The sequence below is a fragment of the Mus musculus genome, chromosome 15 (genome assembly GCF_000001635.26).
Source record: "Mus musculus strain C57BL/6J chromosome 15, GRCm38.p6 C57BL/6J".
NCBI classification, from domain to species: domain Eukaryota; kingdom Metazoa; phylum Chordata; class Mammalia; order Rodentia; family Muridae; genus Mus; species Mus musculus.
In genome coordinates, this window is record NC_000081.6 from 96,349,146 (window position 1) to 96,362,443 (window position 13,298).

At 40.4% G+C, this 13,298-nt stretch overlaps 1 protein-coding gene across 1 annotated transcript in view; it reads left to right on the plus strand.

The window, feature by feature from the left end:
* Positions 1–13,298, plus strand: part of Arid2 (AT rich interactive domain 2 (ARID, RFX-like)) — a 117,942-nt gene that overhangs the window by 61,624 nt on the left and 43,020 nt on the right. Inside the window, exons 4-9 of the mRNA NM_175251.4 lie at positions 848–981; positions 7,548–7,766; positions 9,775–9,842; positions 12,429–12,495; positions 12,588–12,838; positions 13,172–13,268. Coding sequence (NP_780460.3) covers positions 848–981; positions 7,548–7,766; positions 9,775–9,842; positions 12,429–12,495; positions 12,588–12,838; positions 13,172–13,268 — 836 coding nt within the window. The remainder of the gene's footprint in view (positions 1–847; positions 982–7,547; positions 7,767–9,774; positions 9,843–12,428; positions 12,496–12,587; positions 12,839–13,171; positions 13,269–13,298) is intronic.

The following is a 13,298-nucleotide window of genomic DNA, read 5'->3' on the forward strand; positions in this document are numbered from 1 at the left end:
TTTGAACTCAGGACCTTAGGAAGAACAGTCAGTGCTCTTAACCGCTGAGCCATCTCTCCAGCCCCTAAATCCTGTGTTTTAAAAACTCCAATTTTTTTCTTTTTGTGGGGAGGTGTTGGGACAAGGAAGGCTTTATTTGGTTTATATTTCATCATCATTCTCAGGACAGAAACTCAAACAGGGCACAAAGCTTGAGGCAGGAGCTGATGCAGAGGCTATGGAGGGTGCTGCTTACTGACTTTCTCCTGGTTTGCTCAGCCTGCTTAGCCCAAAGGTGTCCCCACCCACAATTGGTTGGACACTCCCCCATCAATCACTAATTAAGAAAATGACCTATAGGCTTCCTACAACCTGGCCTTATGGAGGCATTTTCTTAATTGAGTATACCCTATCTCAGATGACTTTAGCTCCTGTCAAGGTGACATAAAGCAAACTAGCCCATTAGTCTGTCAGCCAACCTGCTCTACTGTCCTGGCTCATGGTCACCTTACACAGAGAGCAGCTGTTGCAGCAACTGTATAAGTTGTTTAAAAAAACAAAAAACAGTACATAAAGTGTGTTGTTATTTACCAACAGGCACTTGTACTTTGCTATATTGTAAATAATTTTTTTCTGGCATTGTAAGATCTGTTCTGTAAAGAGAAAAGTATTTTAACTTGCATTGAGTTTACAGCAGTTTTCCTGGTCAGCTGAAGTCACTGTCTTCTAGCGTAATATTTTGTTGTGCTTGGTTATGGTTATGAATAGCACTCTGATTCTTAGGTATCCAGAAAATATGTGGTACAAGTTTAAAAGTAACATATGCACATACTTAACATTTTTTTGCTCTGCTGTTTTTCTCTTTCAGTTATCTAGAAAAGTACGAGAAAGTTCATCATTTTGGGGAAGATGATGATGAGGTACCACCAGGCAATCCAAAGCCACAGCTTCCTATTGGTGCAATCCCATCTTCCTACAATTACCAGCAACACAGCGTGTCAGGTAAGTACCACTGGAGATTTGCTGGACATAGGCTGAGAGGGTTGAAGTGGGAAGTAGACATCATCCAGTGAGTTAGTCCCTACTGTGCACATGAGCCTGCTTAAGGCCTTCGGTTGACCCACTGTGCACATGAATGTGCTTAAGGCTTTATTTGCTGTTAGAGCCCTTTGCACTACAGATTATGGAAGAAAGTTTTGGGATTTTTTAAAAGTAAAATTTCTTACTGATTTTTCTTATTAACTGATCATTAGTAAGTCTATCCTGAAAGGCCAATAAATGAGAAGAGGGAAGGTCTATTTAAGATTAGACAAGCTGACTATAAACTGTGTTTAAAAAACAAAAACACCTGGGCTCAGAGGGACAGAGTGTTAGGGAAGACAGGACCCTTTCGGTGGAGTCTGCTACATTTCCCGAAGTCACTGTAGTCAGTCCATAAAGAATGTCAGAAATGTTGTAAATTCTGTCTGTCATTCCTAACATGATATTAAAAGACTTTTTTCATTCAAGTGGCATTATCATAGAAATTTCTGTAGCTGCAAAGAGATGATTTATATTAGGAAGTAATTCATTTGAAACTCTAGTAGAGAGATTGGAATAGAGCTGCTGCAGTTTCTAGTTGTCAAGAGTTCTGGGAAGATGAGCTAGGGGTACATGTAACAGTGTCTTAGCATTTGGCCTCCTCAGAGCAAGAGATATTTATCAAGATTGTAAGTATTTACAAAAACTACAGTTGTGTCATGCATTTCTGTAGTCAGTCATTGGTCTTAGTGCTGAGGGCTAATGGTAGCCCTTTGATTTCAGCAGTGCAGCGTCTTCTGTTTTATTCTCATGTCTATTTCTAAAGTTTCAGTCACGTTAGGTTTGCCTCTGTTTCGCGCAAAGATTCAGTAACTGAAGAAATAGAGGCTCTTCTTAATATCTCCTATCTCCACTGGGAGAGGCTTTATTATTACATACCTGCAGTATGTACATGACTGCAGTGAGGCAGGAAGAGTGAATGGAAAGCAAACCTTCACATGTGCTGTTAGTACCGCCTTCAGCTTTCTGCCTTAGCTTCCCTGGACGACGCCCTACACGCTGTAAGCTGAAGTAAACCCCTCCCCTCTCAGACTGCTTTTGGTCATACTAGTTTATCACAGTAATAGAAAGCAAGCTAACTCTCTGTTTATTGCTTTGGTTGTGAGGCAGGGTTTTGCTCTGCAGCCTTGCTTGACTCAAGGTTATTCTCTTCCTACCTCAGTCTCCCAAGTGTGAGGTTATCGCAGTATGTCACCACACCCCGCAGTTTACTTGTACACGTTATAGTCCCTAGCTCTGTCTAATCAGCATGCATTCATTAACTTTGTCTAACGGAAACACTTTGCCTGTGAGTGATGTGGCTTTGGCGTTTTTGGAAGCCTGTGCTGGAATTCTGGTGGAGCTAGATATCCTTAGAAGCAAAATGGCTGAGAGCGACATGCTGTAGAAGCCATCCATCAACCTGTTAGAGCGTCCCGTCTGTGAGATAGTGCATCTGCGTGGTTATGACGGGACTCGAGACAGCTGTCTCAGATGTATCCTATTTGGCAAAGTCTGCACAAGGGATACTTACAGAAGCAGCAGCTAGGAGCTTTCTCCTCGGATTGCAGAGTGTGTGGTTCACACTGAAAACATTGAGAACAATGTTTAGGAATTTTGAGGTGCTTTTTATTTTGATAGGAAGAGATACTGCAACTTGATGACACTACTATACCAGTGATCAAGGTTATCACCAATATGAAAGCCCTTCCTTGATGACTAAGTTGTCAGCAGGAAAGTTGAGGAAACGCTGTTGTGGTTTTTTTTTGGTGTGTGTATGTATGTGTCTGTCTGTCTGTCTTTCTGTGTGTCTGTGAAAAACCTATGTCAAAATAAAAAATTACCTAATGATAAATTTCAAAGTTTTTATATAGGGATGAGGCCTAAATAAAGGATTCAAGGTCAGAGTCCTTGCTTGGCACAGGGAAGGCCTGGGTTCCTTTTTTAGTATCATGCACGTAATCAGCCCTAGATGTGGGAGCACACACCAGAGCTCTAGCAGGCTAAGTCAGGGTGACCCTGAGTTGGAATCCGGTCTGTGCTGCGGACAAAGTCAGATCTTCAAAACAAAAAACAAAAATCAGGGGCCAGGAAGATAAGTCAGTGGTTAAAGTGCTTGCCGTTCAGCCATGAAGGCTAGAGTTTAGAATCCCCAGAAACCCACAAAAATACATGGCAGCTCAACCCCAGGAGACCAATGGGCTCTCTAGGTGTGTAGATAAGCTCTGGGTTTAATTGAAAGACTCTTTCTGAAGTGAAAACTTATGGGTTCTTTAGAAAGTCAGTTGTTGGGGCAAACATGTGAAGGAGTGTTTTCCTGAAGTGGACACAGGTGAAAGGCTAAGGCAGACTCATGACAGAATGTTTAACTGAAGCAGACACAGGAGAGAGGATGTTCTGCTAAAGCAAGCACGTAAAAGGACATGTGATGAAAGATTCTTTGCTGACGAAACACATGTATTGGTCCGCCTTACATTGCGTAGTTGAGCTCCATTTGTCAGGACTCCACAGAGAAGCGCACCAAGAAACTTCTGGTGGTGTGCTGATGACTTCTTGCTGCTTCCGTGGACTCGGGCTGATTGGCAGAGTGATGTGAGCTGAGACAAACGAAAGTGCTGAGGGAAGACGCACGGAGGAGACGTGAAGCTTGGAGGGGATATAAAAAGGACTTGACCATGGACCTGGTGAAGGAGGCCGAGCTTGGCTTGCTGGTAGAGATGGCTGAACAACATTGGTCTCAAATCTTCCCTGATCCTCACTTTGCTGACAGCCGAGAACTCCTGGTGTTTCTGCTGGTCCCTCCTGCTGACTCTTGCTGAGGCTGAGGCCTGGCTGTCTCTGCTAGGTCCTGCCACCACTGCTGTTTCATGACTACCGCCTTCTAACCTATGAATTGAACGGCTGATTTCACACAACACAGATGGGAGTTGCTCCAAAGAACCTTTCTAAACAAGTCCACTTCTCCCCCAACCCCTGTATCCTCTCTTTTCCACTACCTCTGGTGAGTGGTGAGCTACAAGGAAGGTTAAAGTATTTAAGAACCATCATTAGAAGTAGGTTTTGAAAAATTAAAGTTACATCTTGGTCGGTGACTAAGTGGCTAAGAATGATAGTGATTTTTACCACCACCCTCAGGCCTCCGTATACCACCTGCATATACAAACACATATATACAAACATATATACAAACACATATATACAAACACATATACACAAACATATACACAAACACAGCACTGTCACACCCTGAGAGCACGGGTGTCTGAATTTTCCCAAGATCATTGACTCTTTTCCCCAGTAAATATAATAACAGAAAATGTTGAGAAGTTTCTGTTTTGAGCATGGATTATTGAACACGGATACTGACATTTTTCTTTGAATTTTGCATACATATTAAAGGTTTATATAAGTGGGTGAAGATTGCTGACAAGCAAATGTGGGCAGGGCTTTGTGCACGTTAGACAAGTGTTAAATGGCTGTACACTCAGCTCTTTCCTAACCTTAAGTATGTGTGAAAACCTATATAAGACAACTCATTAAAATGAATAGAACCTACTGTTTTAGAGCTAGTCACTGTCATACTGATTGTTGACAAGTGTCCCATAATCCAACAGACACTTGGATGGCAATTGCAGTCATTGCCAACATTACCAGAAAGACTACCCCATGGAATCCCGCAAGGGACAAGGGACATACATAGCCTTCTGGGAGGACCCTCTCTTTTCTCTACATTGAAAATAGAAAGAAACGGTTGCCTCAAATCTTACTTTGTTGACAGCTATACACTTCAGTAAATTTTAAATCAAGATTCTTAAAAATAAATTGTCCTGAGATCATATGGCTGCCTGGGCTGCAGAACGGAGGCATTCAAACCTGTGGGCATAGTTTTGTTAATGAGCCTACATTTTAGGAGTTGTCCAGCTTGGTTTGAAACACATAGGATGGAATAGGCCTCCTGTCCCTGGCTTTTCAGTACTTGGGTTATGGGTATGTACCACTCGTTCCATCTGACTCTGTCTCTGCCATGGACATGTGGGGCTTAGATTATAAACTGAAACAGTCAGTCCTCCTCCCATGTGCAATCCAGGAATCCAAGCTCAAGTCATGAGCCTTACCCACTGAGCGGTCTCTCTCATCTGGATCTCAGTGTCCTTACTTTCTCACACGCTCTCTTGAGAAGCCTTCACCAAGCCTAATATGATTAAAGATCCTTGGAATTTGTCGGCTGTATGATAGCAGAGTTTACTGTAGAGGGAGATTTCTATTCTTCAGAACAGACTAAGAAATTCCAAGATTACATTTACCTTAAGGAGTTTCAGTTCCAGATTGATTTCTATCCAGGAGGTTTGGGTAAAGACACCTCGAAATTTCCTATTGGTAAGACTTGACTTCTCATCATCAGTGACTGTTATAATGTAGAAACATCGAAATCTGTTCCTGTATCCCTAGATAGTTGTCTGCTTCTTAAGATATTTGAGAAATTTCATTCATCAAAATCATAAAAATGATCTATATATTGTGCTTGTGTAACAGAGTTCAGCTCTGGGTGTTCGCCTCAGTCACTTTCCATCTTGCTTTGTGAGACAGGATTTCTGACTGAAGCTGAGCTCGGAGTGGGCAAGCCTAGCCAGCCAGCTCCATAACCCTCGGCTCCACAGCATGGCTGTGTTATTTGTTTGCCAGGGACTCGGTATCAGGCCCTCCTCGTGTCTGTGCCTTCCCTGAGCTCAGCCGTGCATTATTGTTCAGTGTTAACTGTTGCAGAGAGTCAGTGTCTCACTCATCTGTAACTCTTACGCACCCCACCGTGGTTAGTGGGGTTTCTGGAGCATCTCGGATGGAAGAGCTCTCTGTTCAGATGCTGATGCTGAGCCCCCTAGGGTAGCAGACCTGTCATTCTAGAACTTGGGGGCCTCAATCAAGAGGAATGTGAGCAGATCCAATCACAGCAGCATATCGAGGCCACATCTCAAACCCACCCCTCAGCAACTTTTTCTTTTCTGTTACGTGTAAAAGGTTTTTACTTATATTTTATAGAAAAGTTTTATAGGTTATTGTTTCACATTTTAAAGAATCCAGGTATTTCTGACGTGTTCAGAAATGTTTGATCTGGACATTTTCCAACTCTTATTTTCTTAAACTAGTGACAGCTTTATTTGAAAAATTGTCTTAGGGTGTTTGTCTAGTGCCACGGCCCAGATGTACTATAATTGTGTACTTTCTGTTTGCCTATCTTTTGACTTTGAAAGTTTTGTTAAGTGGATGTTTTAAAATCAGTTCTCACATATAAATTCATGTTATTTTTCTTTAGGAAATAATTTCTTAGGACCCCAAAATTTAGCTGGGTGTGGTGGCACATGGCTTTAATCTCAGCACTTAAGAGGCAGAGGCAGGTGGATGCCTGAGTTCAAGACCAACCTGGTTTACACAGTTAGTTTCAGGAAATCCAGGGCTACACAGAGAAACACTGTCTCAAAAACAAAACAAAACCCACAAAAACAAAAGTTAAAATGTACAAATTAATTTACATCAGAATTAAAATTTCTCCTTGAAACAATAAGAAAACAACCAACTGACTGGGAAGTTTTGGGAAAAAAATTGAATAAATGATTCTCAGTCAAGGTACTTAGCACTGATGCTCAGGGCTGACCAGGGTGTGAGTAGGAGCTCTAGGGTACTGCAGATGACATCACCTACTGCAGCCACTGTGAAAAGTGTGTCTGCAGTTTCTTAGACAGTTGAGCATTCAGTGTGTGTGTGACCCAGCACTTTGACTTCTAGTTATTTAACCAAGAAAAATGGGGGTGTCCCCAAAAGTTCCACACAGGAATGTTTATAATAGCCATATTTATAGGTAGATCTAGAACCAGTAGAAATGCCTTCATCTGGGACATGATGAACTGTGTCTAGAAAAGGATGGATTACTGACTCATTTGTCAACATGGACCTTAAAAGTATGTTGTTAAATGAAAGATCACAAATACAAAGGCCTGTGTGTTGTGTAATTGGACCTATCTGATGTTTCAAAATAAAACTGAACCAAGGAGCAGAGCCAATAGGGATAGGGTGGGATTGCAGCAAGGGAGCAGGATGGCTGTGGCTGTGGTTAGAAAGCTGTATGTATCTTTTAAAATTTTTAGGATTCTAATGCTAAAACTATGGCTTTTACTGCTATCTCAGTAAATCCAATGAAATAGTGATTTGCTATGGCTTCATTGGTGATATCCAAGAAGGTAAGTAAGTGCATTTTAATATTTAAAAATATATTTCTTAACAACTAGTAAGTCTGAAAAGTTGAGAATTGGACCATTTTAATCAGTTTATAGTCTACGATGAAGGAAGAGAAGGGGAAGGTAAAAGCATGGTTGCTGTGTGTTTAGCAGAGAGTAGCTATAGTCCTCCTTCCACCACCAGCTTGCAGTAGGTTGTGTGTTTAGCAGAGTAGCCAGTCATCCTTCCACGATTAACTTACAACATGTGGTTTCGTGTTTTTTTTTTTCTTTTATTAGATTATCTACGTCAAAGTTATGGGTTATCTATGGATTTTAATTCGCCAAATGATTATAATAAACTGGTGCTTTCACTGTTATCTGGACTCCCAAATGAAGTGGACTTCGCTATTAATGTGTGCACTCTCCTATCAAATGAAAGCAAGCACGTCATGCAGCTTGAGAAGGATCCCAAAATCATCACTTTACTGCTCGCTAATGCGGGGGTGTTCGATGACAGTAAGTGTTAGCAAACTTCAAATGCAAAGTTTTCGTGGTTTTTAAGAGGGAAAGTCTTTATAGCATACAGTTTATGAATTTATTGTAGTATTTTGGAGATTTGTGGGGGTTTCCCCCTTTTACCTTTAAAACCAGTTATTTGCAAATGTATTCATCTTAGTGTATTTTGATTTGTACCAAGTTGTTAATTTTACAAACTATTGTATTTAGGGTTATCTAGCAAAAAGTGTTGAGAATTTGCCATCGACTTATTTTATACAAAAAATAAGGATAGTGTAAGAATACATAAAAATTAGCTTCTTGCTCTGCCTGAGCTACTACTTCTGACTGTGTGAGGAGGGAACAGTGACAGTTACGTGCTCAGTTACCTCTCCTTCAGTCCCTTCCTTCACGTCTCCCTTGGCATCTCTCCTTACCGTACCCTGAGTTCAGCTACCTGCTGACTTATGTCCATCTCCTCCTGGCTCTCCTGAATCTCTTCCTTCATCTCCTTTTAGTCTCTCACCTTTTCCCAGAATCCACTCTTTTCCTGTCAGTCTCCCACTTCTGATCTCTTGACTCACCTCATTGGCCATTGCCTTTTTTACTGGCAGGTGTTGCTTGCAAGAGAATCTCTCTACACATATTCATTGAGTGTTTTTGTGTGGCATTTTGATCCTTTATAACTCAGCACTTAATATAGAATGGAACTTGTCAGGAACACATTTGTTTTCACATCAGAACAATATTAGTGAAGTCTTGCTATGTGGCCATTGAGTGGGACTGTGTGTGAATAATGACTTGTAATGCGTAGCCTAGACATCACCTGATGTGTTTTGATGGTGTACTCATGCCCTGTATATCTTCTCACACTTCTTAGGCATAGTGTGCGTGTGACCCTCGAATCTCAACAGTTTATCTAGGTGTTGTGACACTCCTGAGGAGGAGGCAGAGGCAGGTGGCTCTCTCATCTTAAGCCTAGCTATGGCTGCACAGTGATGAATCTCTATATCCAAAAGTTAAGATCAAAACAAAACAAAACAAAAAAACCAGCACCAAGACCCCCAGTGGCTTTAGGGCTTGGCAGGTGGCTCAGTGGGCTCAGTGCTTGCCCAGCACATGGCCTGAGTGGGGATTCTCGGTACCCACCTAAAGCTGGAGTGTGATGGTACACATCTGCCAGCCAGGCCTTCTCTAGCCGGCCTCTCACATACAGAGCTCAGTGGTGCTTCAGTCTGCTTGTTTGTTTAAGTAGTTATCCTGTGGACAATGTTTCTTATGGGGATTTTATTTACTAGCATTGTGTACAACAAATGTCTTGCACTGTTTTTTAAAGTATTAATCATATAGTCATTTCTGAAATCAGGATGGGGATTTTGTTGGCAGCTTGGCACTCTACAGCACCACCATCTTGTTTAGCTCTTTCCTGTGCTCTCTTCCCTACAAAAGAAAGCTTCTGGAGGGACAGTTTTTTCTTTACAATGGATATAACTTTTAAAGAATCGGACGTGCTTTTAAAGATTTATTTTTAATTCTGTGTGTGTGTGTGTGTGTGTGTGTGTTTGTGTGTACGTACGCACACAGAAGAGTAGTGCCCACAAAGGCCACAAGAGGAAGCCAGATCTCCTGACCTGGAGACCAAGTAGTTGTGAGCCCCTCTACAAGGGTGCCCAGAACTGGGCCCTCTGGAAGAATACAATATAGAGTCTTGATTTCTAAGCCTTCTTTTCAGCTACCAAAAAATAAGTTTTGGTTTTGTGTTGCTAGGGATCAAACTTAGGGCCTCATATGTGCTCTTACCAGCTAAAATCTCTCTAGCTAAAGTTGTGTATTTTTAATGAAGAGACACTGAATGTTTGAAGCTCAATTAGAACGATTGTTATTTAGTACTAACATCTAGTACTGTGATTTATGATGAAACAATTTTTATCAAACACGATATATTGAAATGTAGCTTTATTTTTTTAAAGCTATATAATATTAAGGATTAAGGGTTCATTAATTGCATTTCTACTATTTGTTCTTTTAGCTTTAGGATCATTCTCTTCTGTCTTTGGAGAAGAGTGGCGAGAGAAGACTGATAGAGACTTTGTTAAGGTAATTCACAAACCGAAATGCTGACCCATGGAATATGTTCTGCCAGGTCATCGTAGAGTCTGACGGGCTGGCTCTGAGCTAGTGCACGCCACTACCTTTATCTTTAACAGAATTGCTCCCATGCAGCCTATGTAGAGGTTGTGACTGGATAAGAAATTGTTTAAGGTCTCTAACGAACAGAAATGAAATTCCTGTGTTCTTTAGTTTATTTATAAGATAAGGAATATGTAATAATAGCAGAAATATTTAAAGTTTTAAATCCCTCAGATTAATTTAAGGAAATTAGTTTAGCCACAGCTTTCTATGCTTGGTACTGTTGGAGCATGGTTTTGTCTTCATCAGATAGTGTTCCTTTTTGATAGCTTGTGGTTGGACCTTGGTATTTTTCCTCTTCACAGAATGCAATTTTTGTCCTTAAGTCAGCATGTTTCGGCTATACATTTTGTGAAATTAATGATGTAGTAGCCTTTGACCTCCCAAGTTTTATTTTATTACAATTTGGACTCTGCATCCATGTTTAAAAGATTTGTGTGTGAATGCACATGAAAATTGTAGACTTTGGGGTCTTGTCTCAGTACTTGAAGATAATACTTTACTGTTGACATTTCTTGAGAAATTGGTCAGCCTTGTTAACTGTCCTTCTGTGTATAACTGCTCTAACTACCTTTGAGATATTTTGTTACTGATTTTTTTTTAGTCTGGTCATGATGTGTATTGTATTTTTCATTACATGCCTTCCTTATTGCTCATTTAGCTTTGAATTTATGCTTTGATACTAAAACATGAAATTTGGAAAGTGTTTGATAATTATTTTCACTTATCAAAGTATTTTCATTTATTTCCAATTTCATTGGACTACATTAATACATATATACTAAACAGTCACGTTTCACATATCGTCACTGTTCTGTTTTGGTTTTAAATCTGTTTTCCTTGTGTACTTCATTAGGGACGGTATTTTTGTCAAGTTTTTATCTTCTCAAGATGAGACAATCATTTGATTTTTTTTTTCATTTGTAGTTAGATTTTTAAGTTTATATTTTTTTAATTGAGATTCATTTTTGTGAATATGCGTATTTGCTGTGACGGCCAGGAGAAGGTGCCAGACCTGAGACCAGCGTCATGGTTGTGAGCCACCATGTTGGTGCTGGGAACTGAACCTGAATCTTGTGGAAGAGCAGCCAGTGTTCTTTACCAGTAAGCTGTCATTTTAGGTTCTCTATCCTTTTTTTTTCTATCTGTGTTTATGGTTTCTCTCTTTGTCTTTCTTCAAGGGATTTTATTTAATTTTTTGATTCTTAATTCTGTGGGTTAGCACTTGGTTTATTTAGAAAGCCCTCTGCCCTGATCAGCCAGCCTGCTTTGATCTCACTTGCCTCCCGCTGGGGTACAGCTTCTTATGGGCCTTGTTTCCGATCATCTTCTTGTTTCTTTATACTTCAAACTTGCTATTTTTGATTTTGACTATTGTTAGTTGAATCCATCCCTTGAATCTTTAAACTCTGGGATTATATTTTAGTTCTAGAATTTCTCTTAGTTTTCCACTTCTTTGCCAAAATGTCCAATTTTTTATTTCTTTGGCCTCCTATCCATGATCAGTCTGACTTCCACATCTGCATCTTTACTATTTACTGTACTTGCTGCCTTTTTTCACTGGCTATTGAACATCGTGTTTGTTTAAAAACTTAGTTCTTTCCAATTTTTGCCAAATACCATAAGTCTTTGCATGTGTGCCATAGACGCTCAGTGGCCTAGTGCAGGCTGGGAACATTTGTTTATACTGCTAACTCCAAATTCCACAGAGCCGGTTATCTTGATGTGTGCGTCTCATTCTGCAGTGGAAGCATGGTCACTCCCACTGTCCCACTTCAGTTCCACTCCCAGGCATTGACACACTGGAGTTTTGTAAGATACAGCAGGGAAAAGCTTTGTTCTTAGCCTTAAAAAGACTTGGACAGTTTGTAGGTTTGACTCCTAACTTTCTGCTTACAGTTCAAAGATAGTCGGCCAGTAATGGAAAGCAACTTAAACATCTACCCCACCAATATACACTTATGTGTCAGAAATTCCTGTACAGAGAGACACTGTGATTATATGGAATTCATAGGTGCAATCAGTGCCTCCCATGGTTTACATATATGATCTGCATAAAGCATAGTTCTCATAGTTGTAAAAGAGTCTGAACATGTGTGTGATTGCTATGGCTAACACAGCACGGGTGCTGTGGAGCTCACTGTGGTTAGAGCTCCAACACCTACCACAGGTGATGAGGCTGCTAAGGAGATTCTGGATTCCCCTTCACGTAATGAATATAAAGATGGCATAGAGCTCCCCATCCAAATTCCCACAGTACCTTACAGAGTTCTTTGGACCCAGATTAAGAACCTTTGGTCTATACAAATTTTATGTTAAGCTATGAGAAAAGTGAGTGATTATGTGAAAGCTTTAAATCCATAGATTATAACAATATTCAGAGGAACTGAGAAAGACAGCATAGAAATATTATACTTTTATATAATGTATGATTATCAAAGTAATATAATATTTGTTTTAACTCATCAGCATTTAAGTCACTTCTCATTACAGTTTTGGAAAGACATTGTTGATGACAATGAAGTGCGAGATCTCATTTCTGACAGAAACAAGGCTCATGGTAAGTCAGTGAAAGTCACTTTAATGCACACTCTTAAAGTGAAAGTAGTAGTGAAATAGCAAGCTAAGGGAAATTTGTATTTTCTGTTGTAGAAGATACACCAGGAGAATGGATTTGGGAATCTTTATTTCATCCACCTCGAAAGCTGGGCATTAATGACATCGAAGGCCAGCGGGTTCTGCAGATCGCAGTGATCTTGCGGAACCTCTCCTTTGAGGAGAGCAATGTTAAGCTCTTGGCAGCTAATCGCACCTGTCTGCGTTTCCTGTTGCTCTCTGCACACAGTCATTTTATTTCATTAAGGCAGCTAGGCCTGGACACCTTAGGGAATATCGCAGCTGAGGTAAGCACGTGGCAGATCCTTAACATCGCCTTTCTCTTATCCACATTGATTTTAAAATTTGCTACTATGATTTTAAAATGTTGCATTCTGTTCCTGCCTGTATTTGCCAGATTTTAAATGGTTATATATATATATATTTGTAGCTGAAAGGTGGGGCAGAAGCCTATTTTTATGGAAAAACAATTTGGAATGATACTTGAAGTTCGGTGGTAACTGATCCCAGTGACACAACAATGTTGCTCGTTTTTCTGACATTTGAAGTGGGGAGCTTGGGCAAAAGCATGGTGCACTGACTGAGTCCTCCCTCCTTCCTTCCTTCCTTCCTTCCTCCAGCTTTTACTGGACCCTGTGGATTTCAGAACCACTCATCTGATGTTTCACACTGTTACAAAATGCCTGATGTCAAGGGATAGGTTTTTAAAGATGAGGGGTAAGAACTCAAATATTTTGTTACTGCATG